Source organism: Euwallacea fornicatus, chromosome 31 (assembly GCF_040115645.1).
Source record: "Euwallacea fornicatus isolate EFF26 chromosome 31, ASM4011564v1, whole genome shotgun sequence".
Lineage (NCBI taxonomy): Eukaryota > Metazoa > Arthropoda > Insecta > Coleoptera > Curculionidae > Euwallacea > Euwallacea fornicatus.
Window position 1 is genome coordinate 483,197 of NC_089571.1, and position 22,379 is coordinate 505,575.

The 22,379-nt window shown below is 36.6% G+C and overlaps 1 protein-coding gene across 3 annotated transcripts in view; it reads left to right on the plus strand.

Annotated features, from left to right (window-relative positions):
* Positions 1–21,924, plus strand: part of LOC136348091 (uncharacterized) — a 94,834-nt gene extending 72,910 nt beyond the window's left edge. For all 3 annotated transcript variants that reach the window (XM_066298665.1, XM_066298666.1, XM_066298663.1), the window contains one exon: positions 13,950–21,924. In XM_066298665.1, coding sequence (XP_066154762.1) covers positions 13,950–14,359 — 410 coding nt within the window. In that variant the 3' untranslated portion in view covers positions 14,360–21,924. The remainder of the gene's footprint in view (positions 1–13,949) is intronic.
* The last annotated feature ends 455 nt before the right edge of the window (positions 21,925–22,379 follow it).

A 22,379-nucleotide genomic window follows, 5' to 3' on the forward strand; every position in this document is an offset into this window, starting at 1 on the left:
GCACACCTTAACAGGGGGCAAAACGGGGCCATGGGACGAAATGAATATTGGGTGAGGTAGGGCAATAATTATTGAGAGTTGGGTTGGAGAGGTCTGGTCCCGGATTGTCATGTCTCTCATCCTTCGATTCGATTATCATACGGTTTACCTTTTGTGAAAGAGATTATTGCCATAAGACATTTATCAGAATATAGGGTAGCCGATAGTTATTCGTTTACATATAAATTAGTGTAATCTCAGTGACATTTGTTATTAATAAATTGGCGGTATTGAGTGACTATTCCTAGTGTTTAACTTGAGATTCATGGCTTCTGGAAGCAATTCTGTTTCTCCTTTTCTGACAAGTATATTATTGTAGATAACAACGAAATACTGTATTATCTATGTAGCATCGGGTGTTTTCGATTCTACTTAAGATATATGATGTTGGTTATATCTTTGGACCTCGTCATCTCCTGCTTCATCATTTCGTAGTGCCCAAACTTTTCTTTCAGCTGCTTTATATTTTTAGCGCCGTACAGCACGGCCTTATTTACTGCATCGTCGGGGATGCCCTCTATTATATACTGTATGACCGCCCGCGCCTCAAGATTTGCTGGCGCCGCAATCTGCAGCATTATATACGCATACTGTTGGAGCGTTTCGTCGTGTCTCTTCTTCCTTTTACTTAGGTTCCTTATGTACCTGCAGGCTATCCACGGCCTCTTCAAACTCGTCTTTCAGCGCTCTCTTTAGCTTTAACCAGATTTTCCCGCATCGCTCGTACTTTACAAACAACTTAGCTGATCCTTCCAGCAGCCGTTTGCAATAAGTTATCCTCTGGATCTCGTTCCATCCACACAGCTCGGCCATCTCCTCAAAATCATCTAACCATCGTTGTATATTTCCATGACCATCGCCGGTGAACTTCTCCAGGGATCCTTCTACGTCTTTGAACGTCAATAATACACGCTGTGACACGTTCCGTCTTTGTGTCTCTGGTGTATACTGGGCGTGTTCGTCATCGGTGCCTTCGTCATCGTCTTCGTCGTTGTAATGTCCTCGGCCGCTAAACGCAGGATTCAGGACACGTGCGTCTCTGTGCCTATTACCTGTATCTTTCCGTCTTACATCATCAGTAGCTTCGGCATCCTCTTCGTCTTCTACTTCGTCGTCGTCTTCTTCATCGTCATTGGGGTATGCTCCTTCTTCATGGTCGGCTACGCGGTCTCCCTCAAGTAAAAGCACTGCTTTTAGTCTCTTCACCAATTCATGTTTTCGACCCGTCACCCTTAGGTTCCGTCGCCTGAGCTCCTCTCTGAGCTCTGACATCCTCTTTTGCGGAAGCTGGCTGTTTTCCAGTTCTGCTGCGGCGACACCTCTTGCGACCTGGTCAATTGTATCTTCCATATCTCACTAGCTTCGTTTCCTTAATTAACACTTCTACACGCACTCCCGACTTTATACCTTTTCTATTACTGTGATCCCGGACGAGCCCCCAAATGTAGCATCGGGTGTTTTCGATGCTACTTAAGATATATGATGTTGGTTATATCTTTGGACCTCGTCATCTCCTGCTTCATCATTTCGTAGTGCCCAAACTTTTCTTTCAGCTGGTTTATATTTTTAGCACCGTACAGCATGGCCTTATTTACTGCATCGTCGGGGATGCCCTCTATTATATACTGTATGACCGCCCGCGCCTCAAGATTTGCTGGCGCCGCAATCTGCAGCATTATATACGCATACTGTTGGAGCGTTTCGTCGTGTCTCTTCCTCCTTTTACTTAGGTTCCTATGTACCTGCAGGCTATCCACGGCCTCTTCAAACTCGTCTTTCAGCGCTCTCTTTTTCTTGCCCTTGTTTTTGGGATACGGTCGGTCATTGTAACGCAGTCGTCGTGTCCGCGCTCATTACATTCATTAGTCTGTATATTCCGTATTAATAAACGAAAGCTTGTATACCTTCTCTCTGACCTGTGATTTCATTACAAAGATATAACCAACATCATATATCTTAAGTATCATCGAAAACACCCGATGCTACATCTATGCCATCTCTCGTAAAACGCTACGAATTAATTCCAACTCCTAATACATACTCTGGCATGTCTATTGCCCAAAATTAAAGGAGGAATGTTGTAACCTTTCATTAATTGTGGAAAAATTGAAGTATCGTGACCATCAATGGGACATTTGTGTTGATTTGAAAGTGGTTAACGTTCTTCTTGGTCAGCAAAGTGGATACACTAAGCTCGCATGTTCCATATGTCTCTGGAATGACAGAGCCAAAAAAAAAAACAAAATGTGATTCACGATCCATTGGTATCTCGTGACGAAATCATCCTGCCACCATTACATGTAAAACTGGGCATCATGGAACAGTTTGTCAAAAGTCTTGATGAAAATGGAAGCTGGGTCACAAACATTTGCAGAAAATTCCCTCAACTCGCAATGGAAAAGTTCAAAGCAGGTATTTTTGATGGTCCTCAGATCAGATGACTCACGCAAGATATCAATTTCATAGGTTCGATGACTAATATTGACTCAAAAGCTTCGAAGGATTTTGTTTTAGTAATGAAAAATTTTTTGGGTAATAGAAAATCAGATAATTACGTTCATCTGGTAAAAGATCTACTGCTACGATTAAAAATGTGGGATGTAGTAGGAGTATAAAGATTAACTTTCTTCACAGTCATCATGACAAGTTTCCTTTGATGATGATCTTTGATGACTTTGATGATCTGAGTGAGGAACGAGGAGAACGTATGCATTAAGATTTATGTATCATTGAGGAGCGTGACCAGCATTTTTAGGACACGCATATGACGTCTGACTACTGCTGGTCTATGATGCGTCATTTTTCCGACACCAGGCATAGCAGAAAGCTTTAAAACGCAGCTTTTTAGAAGCTAATAATTGATATTATTTTAATAACATATTTTTTAATTAAAAACTTTTTATTTCTTTCCTTAACTTAAATTACTTTTTAATCGAAAACAAGATCTCACAAAAAAATTCTACTTGCATTTTCGAATTGAACATATCACTAGTAACCAGCAACAGTTTAAACATTTCAGGCAACGGATATCGCGTAAATCAATTTAATCAACACTAATCAATATGATTGACAGCAAATGATTAATAAATGATCTTTGAAGTTAACGAAAAAATTAGTTTGGTGTTTTTGTCTAAGTTCTAAATTGATTAGAAATGGAGCTGCATTAAGTCGAATTAAAATAAATCGCTTTTATAGTTTTTGGTTTGTTCTTTTCGTCGTTTACGTCGTTAGTTCTCAAAATGCGTATTTTAAATGAAGACTCTGTCGAAATGTTGCGAGTATATTTCAAATGTGTGAAAATTGCGAAAATATCCTCAACGATACTATAAGCGATGCTGTTTGTCACATACAGGGTGATTCGCAACACAACCGACACGGAACAGATGCGTGTGGGGGACCTTAAAACATGCCGATTTTTTATGCGAAGTTTTTTCTGATGCGTACAGCTGCTGAGATAGGTTTCTGAGATGAATAAAAAAAATTGAAAAAATTCTCTATTTCAGGAAGGGCTTAATCTAGAATCGCCATATTTGGGAAATATTTTTGCTTTATTGACGTCTTCATTTGCTGAAAATTTCAAGTGGCTGGAAACTTAGGAAGGGGTGGTTTAGGAGTGGGTCACCCTTAAAATTATATGAATTTTTTTAACCCTGACCAAATCAAAAACTAAGGTTTGTCAATATGACAGTAAATTTAATTTCATATCTTTTTGTGCATTTTTCGAGAAGTCATTCATTATTGAGAAAAAAAATTACGAAATTACGTTTGTTGGATTTCTGGTAATAATCGATCATATCCAAAATTCAACAGTCTTCATATTCTCTTCTAATTTACTAACTGGAAGAGAGAAGTTTATTAGATTTAAGACTATTTCTGCACTGTACAGAAAGAAGTGTAAAATAGGATATTTTAGTTCCTCTTATCTACTTGAAAATAGACCTTTTCTTTCATGAAAACCACATGGCCGAGGTGATAAATGAAAGGGCGCCTGTAGCATCGGTCCCTAATTGCAGTGTGGTGAAAATCTTACTAATCTTTTGTATAGTCAGCTCTTATGGAACTTTGTTAGCGACAACAGGGGCGTGGTTCGTGACTGCAATTAATAAAAGCAGAATTAAAACTATTTTGTGGCGATTATTTCTAAATCCCACATCCAACGAAGTTCCTTAAAGACCTTAAGGCCGTGCTCCAACTATTCTTCAACTGTTTCGATGATGTATTTAATAAATTGAAAATTAAATAAAATTTCATATTATGGGAAAACGGTAAAAGATAGGTATAGAACACTATAGTATCAATTGAAAGGGAATTAATTAGTGATTATAAGTAATACATAAAAATGTATATATTCCATTTGATATAAGAAAGTTATGCTAAATTGTAAGGGAGGAAAATTTGACCAATCTTTTTGCTTACCCTGTATATCAGTTTAGTAAATAATTCATTCTAGTTTGAAGATTAGTTTGTACTTAAGAAGTAATAGTGAAAAAATAATAGCGAAGTACTCATTTCACCTAGCAAAAAAATTTTTCTCAACTGTTGCATTTTTATATTTTCTAAAATTTCTCGAGAAGCAATTGTTTTAGATCCAATGTGTGTTATAAAAACTTGTACTATTTTCTTCTTATAATTCCAAATATGTAATAAAATATAGGGTGTCCCATTAAAAAAAACATGTTTGAGATGTATCTTTTTTTATACACCCTGTATAAATGAAAATATTTTAAAAATGTACCTTGTAAGGTCCTACAAACACCTCTAAAAACAATTTTCGATCAAATTATTAATAAGGACGTAATACGCCGAGGCGCTCTTGATGCCCCACCCTGTACAGTAGTTAGAGGCAATACAAGGTGTCCAACGCATACGGGCCTCTATCCGAAGGTATGACTAGAAAAAAGTTGAATCTTGGGCTAGAGTTACTAGATGGCGCATCAATCGTCAACAGTAGACTCCTTTCTTCTATAAGATGCTTTGACAAATCCGCTCGTTTTAAAGTGATCTATTATGCGTCTTCGTGATGGCTTCGGTTTTTCTGAATATCGAATACCAAACGTATGACATGTTCTGATTACTACTTTGTTATATTCACCATAAATAATAAATATATTGAGATAACCTTCGTTTGAATAATTTACGAGTACCGCCATACTTAAATTCTGGCGAGCAGCGCCACCTAGTAACTATAGACGTTATTTAAAATAAATTGTTAAGTACAGGACATTGAAAAGTGTTTTTTTTTTAATAAAATGAAAACGGTTAGATTTTGATATAGGCAAGTGAATTGAAAGTAGTAATTTCGGTGTTAAATATGTATTCGTTGAAAAAATAGGTGGTTCGTATTTAAAAAATTGAGTTTCTTACAATTCTTAAATGATAATTGTGGACTCTCTCTTTGAATACCCTGTATGCAAAAACTTTTCAACTCACTGATCCCAGAACTCTAAAACATTTTGTATAATAATACAGAATTGAATTGCAAAATACTTAGCCATTTTCGAATGATAAAAAATACATTCACGGCTGAAACTCTAATTCTTTTTGGAAAATTCTAAATATTCCGAAAACCGCAACAATTAGGTATAAAACACTATAAACAAAAATATTCATAATGTTCCACAGGATCGAAATTTGTTATAATATATAGGGTGTCCCATTTAAAATAAGCGAGTTGACATTCATTTTCGGTATAACCGGAAGTGGTATTTTCATGAAAATATTTTTAATCCATAGATCATGCCCACTTTAGTATGATGCCCAAGTCTCAACTAATCATAGTTTCCAAGATACGGATAGTGGCCCATATTCGTTAGACACCCTGTATATTCTGGTATTAAACAGCACCTGTTTTCTAATACACATATAGAATTTGAAAGCTAAATTTGCAATAGCTGAAGCACAATAAAATAAAAACCCTATTTTTTCCTAACTTAAAACCGTGCAATTCCGCTACCGATCAAGATCGAACACATGCTTGTATGATCTTTTTTCCATATTTCGTACCAGAAAATACACAGTGCCGCGCAATTCTGACACATCCTGTATAAAGACAAGTTCTGTTATTACCTTCAAATTAATTGTATGTTATATCATGATCCAACCGCTTGTATAAGTAACAGATGTCTTAAAATTATGTTGAACATATTGCCGCTGAACTAGCCTAAACCTGCCGCGTTGGTTTTCACCTCAGGGAAAATAATACTTTCCTAGCAAGTAGAAGTTGAGTACCAACCGGTCTTAAACAGTGTTTTCGATAATCTATTTTACAAAAAATTCATAATTTGACAACATTGTTGCCAATCAACTAATTTTATACTCGATTTTGCACAAACGTTGAACTTTTGCCGATTCGTTTTCAATTTGGTCTGAAGTAATCTTGCCCAAAACGTTGTCTCCCTAACTAATAAGTTAGAAAAAATTATAAAAAAAAAGATGTTTAACTATCCATCAGCTTTATAGATCTGGGCTGCTATCCAAGGTAAATCAATTTAATCGTTTTGAGATTGGCGCTCCTAGGAAAACCGTAGCGTGGCATTGTCGTCGATTGGCATTGGCATGAAATTAGTCGTTGACTTTTTATTTTTGACATTATAATAATAACTTTTCGTTTATCCAATGAAAAACTTTTTGAAAGGGCAGATGTTTGGCAAATTACAGGTTCCCAACTACACAACACGAAATAAAAAATACCCGCATAACTAAGGCGCAACGCTAAATCCAACTACAATAACGTGAGCCGTCAAGATGTGTTACCGCGCCGACTTTCAGACGCGGCGTCGAAGCCAAATCCAAAGTGTAGTGCGCAAATCGGGCTTAAAACCAACGGAAAGACGCCTCGCGTTAATTGCGGCACAGTTCCACTTGAATTTTGATGTTAAAAGTTAAGCTATTCCACACGACCTGCAACTTTAAAAATTTCCCTCAGTGTCCCCATCTGCTTTCGTTCGTCTCTGAGTCCCCTGTGTCTGGCCAGAATTTTTGATACAGCACTTTCGGTTCTCCTTAGACTCGATGTAACATCGCATTGGGTCCTCTTTCTCGCTGATGTAAGCCCCCAGCGGAAGTGCGCACATCAACTCTTGCAGACCTATTCATTTTAGTTTAATGCAATATCTTTGTCCACGAAGAGTATATGATACGACTGTCAAAATGACAAATTTATCGGTTGCGATTGTAAGCAAAAATCTGAATTCTTCCGTATTCTCCATAAGCCCACAAGTTGGCTCTAAACGGAGACTTAAGTTGATTATTTTGCAGGTGGCAGTGTTGAATTTAACAACGTTTAGGTGTGCGGTAACTTAAAGCAGATACAGAAGATAAATTTCAACTTTTCTTTTGGTTGGCAGATTTTTCTTTTAATTATTGAATTTAACGTGCCCCCAATTTAACAACTTCTCCGGTAAACTACCGACAAATGGTCTTTCGATCCGTCAGGAACTTGTAGCATGGACTTATACATTTCAAGAAGATATTGGTCATCAAATCTAATACGCACAGGTATGTTTTTTGAATATTCCTTAGCTTTGGAACGGAACCTATATTGCAAATCTACTGTGAACATAAGTGATCACATCACTCGACTGGACCGGAAACTGCACCTCAAAAAATTTCAATGCTGCGTACACAGATCCACTTACCCCTGGACCCGCCACTGATTGCGAAACAGAGCTCACTTTGAGTATGAAAAAATGCACTTGAAACAAGAACAGACAGGAAATGCACATGAAAATTTTTTTAAAGTAAGAACAAACCATATCGAAGAAATAATTTGGAAAATTACCGAAATTTGATAAATCGTGGTACACCTACAAGAGCACCCAAATTAACATTGCAGATGGGGTCATACGTGTAATGACAGAAAAAAAGCATTCAAACGGAGAACAAGATCACAATAAAATATATAAAAGTATGGAACGACGTACCGACCATGACAAAAGTAAAAACTAAGGACGGTTTTGTCTCGTCCCTTTTAGCTGGGCCCTAATGGACTTCACTTGTCCATTGCGCCAGGCGTCTTTGCACAGGATAATGTATTAAATAAGATGGAAGGAAATGCAGATGACCTCAGACTGACGTAGATGACTACATAGTTCAAGTGCTATTAAGATACCTATTTAATATTTATTAATTTACAAAATTTTTATTTAAAAATATTACATTCCATAAAAAAATTACAAAATTTCTATTTAAAATACGGGGTGTCTCTAAAAGGCCTTTACAACGCTCTACCATAGGTAGCTGAGATCAAAATATACCGATTTAGCCATATTTGCCTTAGTCCAAATATTGATAATAACCGAGCTACAGGGTGGCAAAGTTGAAATGTAAAATTTAATTTTTAGTCATAATCATTAACAGCAGGAGGAAAACTCATGAAATTTCCTACAAGAAGGTTTTTGGGCGTGAGGAATTGATATCTGCAAACAAAATTTATGTAAATCGCAGAGGGCGCCACATACGCATTAGGTACCTGTCTAGGTCCTTAAAGCTTTTTTGTTAGTAACTGTGAACCACTTTTGGGTGAAAAAACGAATTTGCGGGGTGTTTTTGCATAAAAAAGATATAACTTAATCAAGTAACTAGCTTCAACCATTTTCGAAAGAAACGCTTCTAAAACAAATGCGAAAATGCATACCTTTTCCAGTCTCAATCTCTTCAAGTCTATTGTTAATTGCTAAGGAAGAATTATTATTGTTGTTGCAGCCGAATTAATCTTCCCTAAAGTGATAAAGTATTTTTGCAAGACTTTTCATTTTGTGCTTTTAAGTGGTAAAATTCAATTTTGATTTTCATTTACATTTTGGCAGTGAACTATACCAATGCAGAATACACCGATATGGTATCGGCATTTGGATTCCTTCAAGGAAATGATCGAGAATGCGTTCGAATTTCCTCTGAAAGATTCCCTCATCGTAGAGTCCCAAGTCATCCAACTTTTGCTACTGTGGAGAGACGCCTTAGAGAGACTGGTCGCTTTACACCTCAAACCGCAGATAATGGACGACAGTGTTGTGTAAGAGCTCCTGAAGTTGAAGAACAAATCTTAGAACGTGTGGGAGAAGACCCAGAACTCGGTACTAGACAAATTGGGAGAGAACTGGCACTTTCTTAAGATGTTGTTCATCAAGTGCTTACGGAACAATTGCTATACCCATACCACGAAACACCAGTACAAGACCTTCTACCACAGGATCTGGGATCTCGCTTACATTTCTGCCAGTTTGTCATGTTTCAAAGGGAAACTGATGTTGATTTTGGAAGAAATGTTTTGTCTTCTGACGAAGGTGGCTTCACAAGGGAGGGAATTACCAACTGCCACAACGAACATGTGTATGCGGACGAAAACCTACACGCCATTGGAACTGTGCATTTTCAAGAGGAATTTAGAATTTACATTTGGGCTGGAATACTTGATGATATTATCATTGGTCCAGCTATTCTTCCTCAGAGATTAACCGGAGAAATTTATTTACAGCATCTACAAAATACACTACCAGGTTTGCTGGAAGATATTCTTCTGCAACAAACAGAAAGAATGTGATTTATGCATGATGGCGCTTCACCCCATTTCGAATTAGTCGTCAGGAATTATTTGAACCAGCAGTATCCAGATAAATGGATTTGTAGAGGTAATGACGCTCCCCGTAAATTGGCCACCAGGTTGCCCAGACTTAAATCCATTAGATTTCTTTTTGTGGAGACATCTTAAGTCTGTGGTGTACCGAACACTTGTTACTACTCAAGAAGAACTCTGGCAACGAATTCAAAATGCAGTAAATGATCTTCGAGGCAATGATGAAGTAATACGCAGAATACTCTTTAATTTTATTCGTCGCATTAATCTTTATACGTGCGTAAATGGTGGGCATTTTGAACAGTTACTTAAGTAATTTTTTACTGCATTTTTTAACAGTAACAAATTAAAATTTTGAAAATATTAATTAAAAAAATTACATTCTTTTGCATTTACTTTAGAAACGTTTCTCTCGAAAATGGTTGTAGTTAGCTACTTGATTAAGGTAAACTTTTTTAAGTAAAAGCACTGCGCAAATACGTTTTTTCACTTAAAAGTGGTTAATCGTCACAAACAAAAAAGCTTTAAGGACCTAAACAGGTACCTAATGCGTATGTGGCGCCCTCTACGATTTACATAAATTTTGTTTGCAGATATGAATTCCTCACGCCCAAAAACTTTCTTGTAGAAAATTTCATGAGTTTTCCTCCTGCCGTTAATGATTATGACTAAAAATTAAATTTTACATTTCAACTTTGCCACCCTGTAGCTCGGTTATTATCAACATTTGGACTAAGGCAAATATGGTTGAATCGTTATATTTTGATCTCAGCTACCTATGGTAGAGCGTTGTAAAGGCCTTTTAGAGACAACCTGTATATTATTACAATCTAAGCTACTTTCAGACTCAGTGCTATCACTTTCGTTATCACTATCGCTATCTTCTCCTAAACGTATAGTTAATTGGTCTACGACAATCTCCAGAGGTAGTGCGGCATCTATGTAAAATCTTTCCATTGTTTCATTGCTGCCTACATTAGTTCATCCAGATCTTAATCCAATGATTAAGATCTGGATGACATGAGAATAACCTTAATACTGTATGTCCTTTTTCCGTCAAAAGTTTATCAATTTTACATATGTGTTTTTGTAACGAGGTTTATGAGGTTTAATTGCATGATATAATTGAATTCTCATAATTTTATCATTATAAGAAAAATTTTTCTTCTGCATATTATTTCCACGATTTTCCTCGAACTAATAGTTGGTACTCTATTGGATTGAACACTATGGTATAAAGCTTTATCCATGACAGGGACGCTCTTTGAAGGCAGATTACAAATAAGCTTTTCTTCCACCCATTATGCATTATTATTGTAGTTCATATCGTCATGATAATCTGCTGATTTTTGATTGGACTTCAATCGTTACCTTATGGAAATTGGTTTATGTAGACCTTACCTAGCATAACCGCTCCAAGCTTTAGTATGAGTATGGGATAAATGTTCATAGGTTCCGTTCATATAAGTAATAAGACAGATCTCACAATGATACTGACTTATACTTTTCAAAAAATCAAATTTAATAGTTTGAATGTCTGGCTTTTCCATTAATAATTTTCAGTTAGTTTTCGTTTTTCGCCATCTAAACTCCATAGATCCTATAATCTTTCTTCATCTTTCCCAACATCCCAAATAGCTACAATCTTCTTTAAACCTTTTTTCGATACAGCTCAATGTGGGAACTGACTTTTCTTGTAAATAGAAATTTTTAATGAGTCTTCTTGATGCCCCGGTACCACAATCATCTAAGGTCGACTTAGATTTCTTTCGTTCTCCCTTATTGGGACTCAGAAACATAGAAGATTCTCCATTTTCTATGCTTCTCATTTCTTGAGATATTTGCTGAATGGTTCGAAGACTCACACCAGTAGCCACAGCAACTCGTTCTGAAACCTTATCACATGATTTCAGTGAATTATTCTGCTGAGATTCACGTTTCAAAAAATGCAACGTATTTACGACTTCACCCATTCAGCACACTATGTAGCATCGGAATTCAGTGTGATATCAAATTCCAATGATATTGTAGATATGTGGTGTTGGTTATATCTACGGAAGGAATCACAGTTCAAGATATAAAAGCTATAAGGGTGCGTTCATTAATTAAAATTGAAGAACAAAGGAAGGAAGAACAAGCGGACCGAGGCTTATCTCAGTTGGTGTTTTTGGGACTGCGATTCCTTTCGTAGATATAACCACCACCACATATCTACAATAGCATTGAATTCCAATGCTACATTTGGGGGCTCGTCCGAGATCTTTCTACGACATTCAGGTAAGTATTAAAGGCAAAAAAATATATATGCGAATCATTTAAAGACTACATCGCCAGAGAGACTTTGGAGGGAGACAACAAATACGATGCAGATGACCACGGACTTCAGGAAGCTGAAAAAGGGGTGATATTCTCCTCTTTTCCTCCAGTGTTGCATTTGCACCTGATGCGTTTTCAGTATGACCCAATTACTGACTCCTCTGTCAAATTTAATGACAGGTTCGAGTGCAACGAGAGGTTCCAGTTGGTAAAAGGAACAGGCTGACCCGCGCAACCCCAAAACACGAACTGAGATGAGACAGGCCTCGATCTGATTGCTCTTTCTTCCTTTGTTCTTCTATTTTAGTTAATAAACGCACCCTTACGGCTTTTATTTCTTGAACTGTGATTCCTTCCATAGATATAACCACCACCACATATCGACAATAGCATTGGAATTTGATATCACATTGAATTCCGATGCTACATTTATGTTGAAGTTTGGACTTTAAAATTTCGACATCGACCATTTTTCTGCAAGAACCCTGTAAATAATCACACATGCGCACTAAATGAAATCAAATTGTGTAACACGTTTTTCGATACCCTTGGAGCCGCCTACCTCTTTACTGCGCACCTAATGCTTTATCACTTCACCCGCAAAGTTAACTTGAGCGAGTTTATACATACATTAATGGTTTTATTGTACAATGTACAATGTTATACATATGTATATTGAGTACTATAAAAATCCTCTACAATGTGTAAATGCTACCTTAAATTGCCTACAGTAAAGCCAGGGGAATGTTGACCACATTTTAATATCGAGAACCAAAAGAAGCATAGGCGGACCAAATAGTCTTGGAAGATTACCAGGTCTTAAAACATCGTGATGTCCCAATGACGAACCCACTGCTTATCAAACTTTCTAAGCTGGTCCAGGTCCACCAGGTGTCCTGTTTTGGCAACTTCGAGCGCCGATATTTAGGGGAATAGAGGAGAGAAGACCTCAGCTTATTCACACTGGGCAGTATTATCTCTTTTAATTTCTAAGATGTGGCGTCACTTACATTCTCATTTTTCGCAACTTTTAAAATGTCTCAAAATGAAAATTCCTCAAACTACACTTTTCAGGTTACAAGGCCCCAATTATTACTGGGTCGTCAAAGATTAATATAGAATTCATATCTGCACCGCCATTAGACCCAAAAATAACACCTGAAAAATTTCGAAAATTTTCAGAAATTTGTTATGACCACATTTCAAGCTTGAAACGCCGCCAGTACCTCGTAAATCCGTGGAAGAATTAGCTTAGGAAAAACAAATTAGCGACAGCACTATTTCAGCTAAAAGGAAATTACACTCCGCATCTCTTCCAGAAGAGTTTAGCAGCATTAAGAGCGCTTAAGCGTCTTAGCAACTCCATTTGTCAACTACTCAGTTAATAGTGCGCAAGCAATTAGTCGCGATGACACTGGAAATAAAACGATCGTCTTTGGACCCCTTTACGACTGTTTTGACAGAGTGGCGATTTGGGACCGATTTATTTCTCGACATTCATTGTTATTAAAGTGCACCAAAACTGACGCACATAAGTGATCTATATTTATCTGCTATCTAATAGACAGTTACTTTGGGTCAGAAAAATAGTTTAAAACTCAGTTATATGACCAGGTGGATCTATAAAGCGGCGATTTACTGCGAATTTTACGGCCGTAAATTATGTTTTGTATAATTTAATTGAAAATTAATAGCTCGTTAAAACTCCCTTTTTATACAGTATAATACAATTTGTCTTGTCCAAGCTGAGAGCCCGTTACTATTTACAAGTTTACCTATTTAACCCCAATAGAGGCTAGAAGACGATATTTTATTTTGCAGTATATACTAGAGGCTACTATTCTCAGACAGACCTGACTGGGGTCATAACAACCCCCCCGAAAACTCAAGAGGTAAAAAGGTAAACTCGATGTCGTGCCCTCGGTGTGCATCTAACATCCCTGTAAAGCTGTGTGCGCTTTAATAACCCCTCACTCACAAAGCCCTAAAACCATACCATAAAGACCTGTTTTCATTGCAGCTAGGACTTCAGCCCCAGACTGCGCCGTCACCCCAACAGTAATCCTTCTTCCCTGTGGAAGAATGTTGGTTATGGATCGGTCAGTATTCAGCCAACTCCAAGCAGACCAATCGGGCATCGATCTGCTCGAATTGAGTGCAAACTTGATGCGCAACCCTTTACGGATGGCTGGGAGCACCCCCAGCATCCTGGACAGCGACACTACATCCAAGGGAATTTCCCCCACGTCACTGGGCTACGGCCCTCCAGCTTACGAAGAGATTTTCGGGATGAAAGACTTTCATTTGCCCCCTTCATATAGTGAAGTGAGTCTAATGTTGAAAGAGCAACAAAGAGAGTGTTTCGAGTTGAAGGCTGTACATGTTGAACAAGATGAGAGTGAAGAAGCAAATGAAGAAAGTAGTGCATAAGATTTTAGGATAGGGTAGTGCAGCATGGACCAATTAGTTCTTCAAGGATTTAATAGACTTTAAAGGCGGATTGAGAATATCTTGGGGTAATCCCCATTAATCGGGTACTTTAGCATATCATATAAGACATTTTAGGGTATTAAAGCAATAAGAGCAGAAGAGCCTGTACTCGAATGGTAGAAATTATAGACGTAGCATGTTGAGTTTACAACCTTGCCCAGGGGCTGAATCATAGTTTGACCTTGAACACTGTGGTGTAAATAAATTCAAGGTTCACTAGCTGGATCTTTGAATATGTAAGAAAGCAAGAGATTCATTTGCAGTTAAATAGGAAAACTTAGGCAATTTGTAAGGAATATAAATGTATCATGTCGAAACACAGTCGAATTCTGAAACTCCAATGGTGAGCTTTGAATTTAGTCCACCCCATACAACAACACGATCTCAGTAACAGTAAATGTTACATCACGCAAACTAATAATTATGAAATTATGCCACAATAGTTTAACCAACCTCTCATAGCTTCCGAGATTACCAAAACCTTGAATTTATATTAGTGAGTATATATTGTTGAATGTACAGGACGTCCCAGGGAAAAGTGTCCATCCTAAATATCTTTACAGTTACTTGTTAAAAAAGCGATAAAACACATCAAATTTGGCAGAGCAGGGAACATCATTTGATGAAAAAGTTATTTTCGAAATGTCACCTCTCTGTCCTTGGGAACCCCCCCTTTGAAATTTTCAAATCTGAAGAAGGGTTGTGTTATTACCTCGTTTCGAAGGTAATTTTATTCTTTACACGAACAAGTTTTTATTTTTGTACATACATCTTGTAGAAATTAAACAGAAACCAAATAGCTTCATTTTAAATATTGCTACTGATGTTTTATTTATTTTACCATAAGGAATGTTTAAAGCGACTTCCATGCGCATGTGCAGCTGATTCGTACAACGACGTCGCACATTATCTAACATTTCAACTGATCTTGACCTGCACTGCTCGACAATTCGGGCACGGAACTCTTCCAGAGAATCAGATTGTGTGTGATAGAATTTGGTCTTCAAACATCCTCATAAGAACCGAATCCGAGGGACTAAGGCCAGGAGATCTCATGAGCCGCTCCACTGAGCCTCTTCTGCCAATCCATGTTTCGGGGAATGCTTGATCTAGAAATTGTCGGACAGCAGCAGTGTGGTGCGGAGGAGCTTCATCTTGTTAAGAAACTAATTCTTTTTCTAAGAGGTCGGTATGTGACTCGATTATTTCAGTGATACTGAAATGAAGATGATCCAACGATGTGATCACCCAAAATCCCTGCCCAAGGGTGTTGAGTATGGATTTCTCGGAACAAAAAAGAATTGACGTCACTCCATTAGCGATAGTTATGTCTGGTAACTTCACCACTGAAATGAAACGAAGTTTCATCAGAAAATGTTGTATTATACTACAAATGTCTCTTTAAATGCGACATGTTACTAAAGAATTCGTAGAATTCTAATCGATGGTTAAAACCATCCTGAATTAATTCTTGCACTAGTTTTATTACATAAGGATGAAATTTAACTCCTTTTAAAATTCTGTGAATAGTCCTTTTTGAAACTCTGGATTCCTCAGCAATCTACATTTTTGCAATTTTTTCAGATATTTTGTTGTCTATTTGGCCACGTTTCAGAACCACAATTTGAACTTTATCACGGGCCATTAGGCGGTCAACTTTGCGTTTTGTACTTTGGACTCAACCAGTCTCACGCAAATTCATTAGCAACTTTGATATGTGAGGGTGGCACACCATTTTGTCAAGATGGCCTAAATTGAAAACAGGAACTGAGGCTCTGAGAGGATGATTGTTTTTGAATTGCAGACTTTCAACCTCAATTCTTTCTTTTTGTAATGTGTAAACCGTTTTAATCAAACTAAAAATTGAACAAATTGCAAAAACCACTAAATGCAGAGGAAAATATCAATGAGTTGTTCCTCCAAAAAATTTAGAGTTTATCAATTTTAAATGGAGGTTAAAAATATCATTGTTAATGATACATGTGAAACGTCGAGCCGTTTGAAACGAGGTATAACACAATACTCTTCCGATATGAAAATTTTAGTGGGGGTAATTTCCCGGGATAGCGGGATGACATTCCGAAAATAACTTTTTCACCAAACGACGTTCCCCTCCCTCTCGAAGTGGAAGTGTTTTAGCGGTTCTTATTTTACAAACAACAAAAAAAAAGGTGTTGAGAGTGGACACTTTTCCCTGGGACACTCTGTATGTATATTAAAAACCTAACAAATATTAAACTTTAGTAAACATGTGCTGAATTCTTGTGTCAATATTTCACACAGTATTGATATTTGTTAGATTTCGAACCTCATATACAGTATTGGCCAAAATTATAGAAACATTTTACACAGTAGTAAAGGTCCTTTGCCACGACTCGCACATAATTTGCATCGATCCATTTATATAACTTCCTGCCAGTTTTAAGAGACTTTCTAAATAGAATTTGCAAATTTATCTGTAATACATAGGACTATGCAAAAAAATGTAAAAAAAAACCTTTGATCTAAATTAAAGAAACATTTCAATTAATCTATTAAAACGTAAAAAACAAAAAAAAAACAAAATTACTAAAGAACTTCTTTAAATATTTTGTATGATAGCCCTTTGCTCGAATTACTGCTCTTTTAGGCTTGGAGTTAATTAAATTGTCAATAATAGATTTATCAATTGAAGACCAAATATCACACATGTGATCAAAGAGTTCATTAGGATTTTTACATTTTCGTTCCCGAAATTTACGCTTTACAATCTCCCGTAGATTCTCGATCGGGTTTAGATCGGGAGATTGCGACGGCCATTCAAATACTTGCACTTTTTCCCTCAAAAGGAACTCATTTACGAATTTTGATGCACGTTTGGGGTCGTTATCATGCTGAAACCAGTGTTTTAATGACATTACTTCTTCGGAATATGGCACCATTTTAGTTCTGAGAATGTCACAATACATGAAACGGTCCGTTTTTCCCTGAATTCTATGTAACGGATCCGTTCCGAAACTAGAGGAACACCTCCAGACTAGCACTGACCCACCGCCGTGTTTCACTGTCGGAAAAACATACTTTTTATTAAATTTTTCATTAACAGGTCTTCTTACATGCATTATTCTGTCACTAGCAAATAAGTTAATTTTAATTTCGTCACTGAAAATCACCCGTTTCCATTGATCAGTGATCCGGTCCAAGTGGGTTTGAGCGAATTCAAGAAGCGCTTCAATATTTTTCTTGGACAAAGGGGCTTTCCATGCCTGGACGACAACTGAAAATATTATTTCCAATTAATCTTCTTCTAATTGTTCTGGCACTAACTTGTATTTCATTCTTCGACGTTATTATATTCTTTACTGGAAGGGAAGATGAAAATGAGTTTTGTTTAGAGGTGTTAATAATTTGTCTGTCAATCCTTTTACTTGTTAATCTTGGTCTTCCTGGATTTTCAATCGGCAGTACGGATCCAGGCACTTTAAAATGTTTTATCATTTTTGAAACAATACTCCGATTAATTTGTAAATTTCGAGAAATATTAATTTGTTTTGTGCCACTGGTATGAAGGTTCATAATTTTATTTCGAAAATCTGCCGAACAAGTTTTGCCAGGCACCATTTCTCTATCAAGCCAACACTTTGAAAATAATGCAAAACTGAAGTGAAAAATAGAAATTTAAAGACAGAATAAGGCTTTGTTTATAATGTTTCTACGGGGTGTTCTCAAAGATGAGTCGTTTATTTCAACAGCAGACAAAAAAGAGAGAGTAAAGAGAAGTCGGTTTGCCAAACATTGTTTATATAAAAGTTGCAAAATGAGAGAGTTAAATAATATTAGATTGTAACCTCCAAGTCACAATAAAAATGAAAAATTATGCCACCGGTAAAAGGCATTCTGTTCTACAAAAACTGTTCAAAATTCTCACTATTGGTTCGGTAAATTCAAAATCTTGCTCGGCGTACCCCTGAGTGACTACATGCGTCAAAAATAAAGTCCCGATGTCCGCGAATAACATCACAAGCATTTTCAATGCTCTGTTGTAGTTCTTCCACATTATTTATTTCTCCATCGTAATAAACTAACTGTTTTAAATAGCCCCATAGAAAAAATCGCAGGGCGTTAGATCTGGGGAACGTGCAGGCCAAGGGATGGGTCCGTTCCGTCCTATCCATTTATTAGGAAATTCATTATTTCAGTGTTCTCGTATGAAATGTGATTGAGCTCCATCATGTGGAAACCACATATTCTCTCTCACATTTAAAGGAACATCTTCTAATAAATCTGGCAGATTTTTTTGAAGAAAGCCTAGATAATGTTCTCCTGTCAACCAATTAGGTACAAAGTAAGGTCCAATAAGCATGCCATTTACTACGCCAGCACAAACATTTACCGAAAATCTGTGCTGAAAATCACTTTTTTTCACAGCATGCGAATTTTCTACTGCCCAAACATGGATGTTGTGGAAAATGTTCACACCATTTGTTGTAAACGTAGCCTCGTTAGTAGCCAAAATGAATTTGGTAAAATGTTCATTTATGCTGTACTCATGTAAAAACCACTGACAAAAGTCAACTCTTTTAAGATAATCTTCGGGCTGTAACGCTTGTACCCGTTGGTAATGGCAGAAATAAAATTGTTCTTGTTGTTTAGTTTTCCATACTTTACTATGAGCAACTTCTACTAGAGCTGCTATGGACCTAGTGCTCGTTGTTGAGTCGTTTCCGACAATTTCTAAAATATCATCCTCAATATCTACCATATCTCGTGGAGGAGGTCTTCCAGCGTGACCTCCTCCATCTGCGGAGCCGGATGATTTCGTAAAGGAAACCTTTCCGCCTACAAGCGACATGCTGCGGCTGCATTTTGTTGGCACACCCTGTAAATTAATACTACGTCAACTAGTTCATTATTTTGATAAATGTATGTCATTTTTAATGCACAAAACACCCACAAATTAAAAATGATACACGAACTACTGTACGAATTTATTAAAACACTGATCAAATCGAAAATTTCACTGAAAACCGCAAAACGAGAAAATAGTCACACCCAGTATCAGTAGTAAACAAACAATTGTTTATTACTAAAATGTTTTTATAAATAATAGTCGACAACGACAAATAATCAGATTTGTATTGAAGTTTTTAAATTTTAATTTTTCTAAATAATTATTAATAATTGCTTCATTCTGCAACTTTTACATAAACAATTTTTGGTAAACCGACTTCTCTTTACGAGTTCTACCAGCTGTTAAAATGAATGACTCAACTTTGAGAACACCCTGTATATTTTTGTCCAATGGAATTCCTTTTCTTGCATTGTTTAAATTTTCAAGGGCCCAAAATTTTTACGTGCATAAACAAATATGTTGTTCGATTTTAGACAAATATTATAATTTAGCGCTATTCTGAATTCTTTCATATTAAAGAGAGTTTTCGCCGTATTCCTTTTGTTTAATTTTGGCCAATACTGTATGTACAGTGGTGGCCATTGAAATAGAGCCAGTTCAAAGAAATAGATTGCTTGGAAAATAAAGTTTTAATATCACACCGAATTAGTATAATAATTGTATATTGTAAATATATAATAAGGAAAGAAAACTTTAACAACAAACTTAATTTTTTAAAATTGCATAAACATAATATTTAACGAATAAATGGAACAAATCAACACGAACAGTTGGTCACAAAAATAGAGCCAACCGAAGATAGAGGCGTAATTAATAATACTTTGCAGTTTCAAAATTATTAAATAACGCTTAAACTCTCTTTAAACTCTCAATAACTTTAAACTCTTTGTTATATGACCATTATGTTTAATAACTCAGACGCGCCTTCTAGGCATAGAGCTTAGAGGCCTTTGACACACGTCTAGTAGTATTCTTTCTCATTCTGGCTTGATCACCTCCCAGAGTTCGTCCTTGTTTTTCGTTTTATGTTTGCCAGCAGCATTCTTGAAGACGGTCCATGAGTTCTCAATAGGATTAAGGTCCGGCGATTGGGAGGGCCATGGTAACAAATCCACATTATTATCATTTAAAAATGTTCTCTTTCTCCTAGACGTGTGCTTCGGGTCGTTGTCTTGTTGGTACTTCCATATTAGCGGCATGGTCTCCTCTGCAAAAGGCAACATAATGTCCCGAAGAATGTGAACATATTCATGTTGATCCATGGTTTCTTTAATTCAGTAAATTGTTCCTACACCATACCATGGAAAGGCTCCCCAAAGTTTTAAGTTACCACCTCCATATTTAACTGTTTTAATGGTGCGTTTTGGTAATAATTCCTGGTTGCGTGGTCTTCAGACATGGTGTCTCCCATTAGATCCCATTAGATTTATTTTTGTTTCATCGCTCCATAAAATAAAGCGCCATTTTTTTATTCTCTCCCCACCATCCCAATTCAAATGGTCTTGGGCGAATTTTGAAAATCGCTTAATGTTCTTGGAGGATAACAAAGGACCTTTTCTGGCTATTCTGCCGTGTAATTTATTTGTCTGAAGCCTTCTTCGAATAGTTCTTGTACTCGTTTCCAAATCTAGTTCAGTTTTAATACTGATAGACGTCTTCAAGGGATCTTTTTTGAAGACTCCAAGAATTTGCCTCTCTGTATGAGGACTCGTTTTGCTCTTTGCTCCACGATTTTCTCGATTTGGTGGTGTTCTTATAGGATTTTCAATTTTTTTTTTTTAAGCACCCGATAAGTCTTGCAATTTCTCTTAGCGATTTTCCCTCTTTGCGCAATGTTAAGATCGCCACTCTTTCATCTGCCGTGCAATAAACGCCCATTTTCATCTGAATTACTCTTCAGCACTTCACCAAATGTTAAAAAGGAAATCGCGGTGATAACTTAAAGGAAACGACAAGTTCAAACTTGAAGGAACACTAGTGCTATGTATTTTATTTTTCACGTCTCTATTTTAGCGACCAGACAAATTGAAACCAAACAAGACCAAACAAGTTTTTATCGTGTTCAATTACAATTTTCATTTCGGTGCGTATTTGAAATAATTTCTATTGAACATTCATAGGAATTATACAGAGGTTCATCAAAACGTTTCTAGAAAGTTGTAGCGTTGAATTCTACCAAAAGTATCAGCTAGCTCTATTTCAATGGCCACCACTGTATATGTCAAATTCGGCTACTGTCTGTCATTTCTATAGAGGCAAAACAATTGATTTCTATAGCACCGCCCGATTTTTAATAAGTTAGAATAGCATATATGGAAATACCATGTTACAACGGATGATCTTGAAAAAAGAACTCAAGGAGACGTTGAAATATCAGAGAGGCGCGTCTTGGATGAACTCATCATAGATCAGTTTATCAGAGAAATGAGATGTTTAATTGTAAATCGTAAATGGCTTAATCAACGCCTTATGTTTGCGGTTCATGGCCTAATCTGAGATTTTTTCTTTTAATAATTACCGTAATGTCGTTATACGTATAACTTAATTAAAAATGTTTTTGTATATTATACTGTACATATGTGAATTCTATTTAATAAAAATGTTCTATGCCGAACACACTTATTATTTTGTTCATTCAATTCATTTTTGGAATTTTTTTTTTCATATGCAGATGCTACTACATGTTTGATATCGATAAAATACACGTTCAAATTTATGCAAAAACCGATAGTCACAACAAATATTCTATCAAATTCCTATTGTAACTTACACGAAAGTAAACAGCGAATTTGGTACAATTCGGAAAAATGGCGATATATAATAGTATACAGGGTGGCCCATCGAAAACAGTCCAGCAAAGTTTACTGCTTTGTATGTGAAAATTTTGAAAAAGCCTCAGACCCGTATACTTTTGTTTTCAAGGGGACAAATTTCCACATTAATTTTATCACTGTAACTTCAACCCCTTAGCGGGGGCGGCATTCACCTTTATTTTTCCAAATGGAAAGGGGTATGTTGTGATACATCTTTAGAATGGGCATTAAATTAGCTTTCAAATGGAGTTTCGTT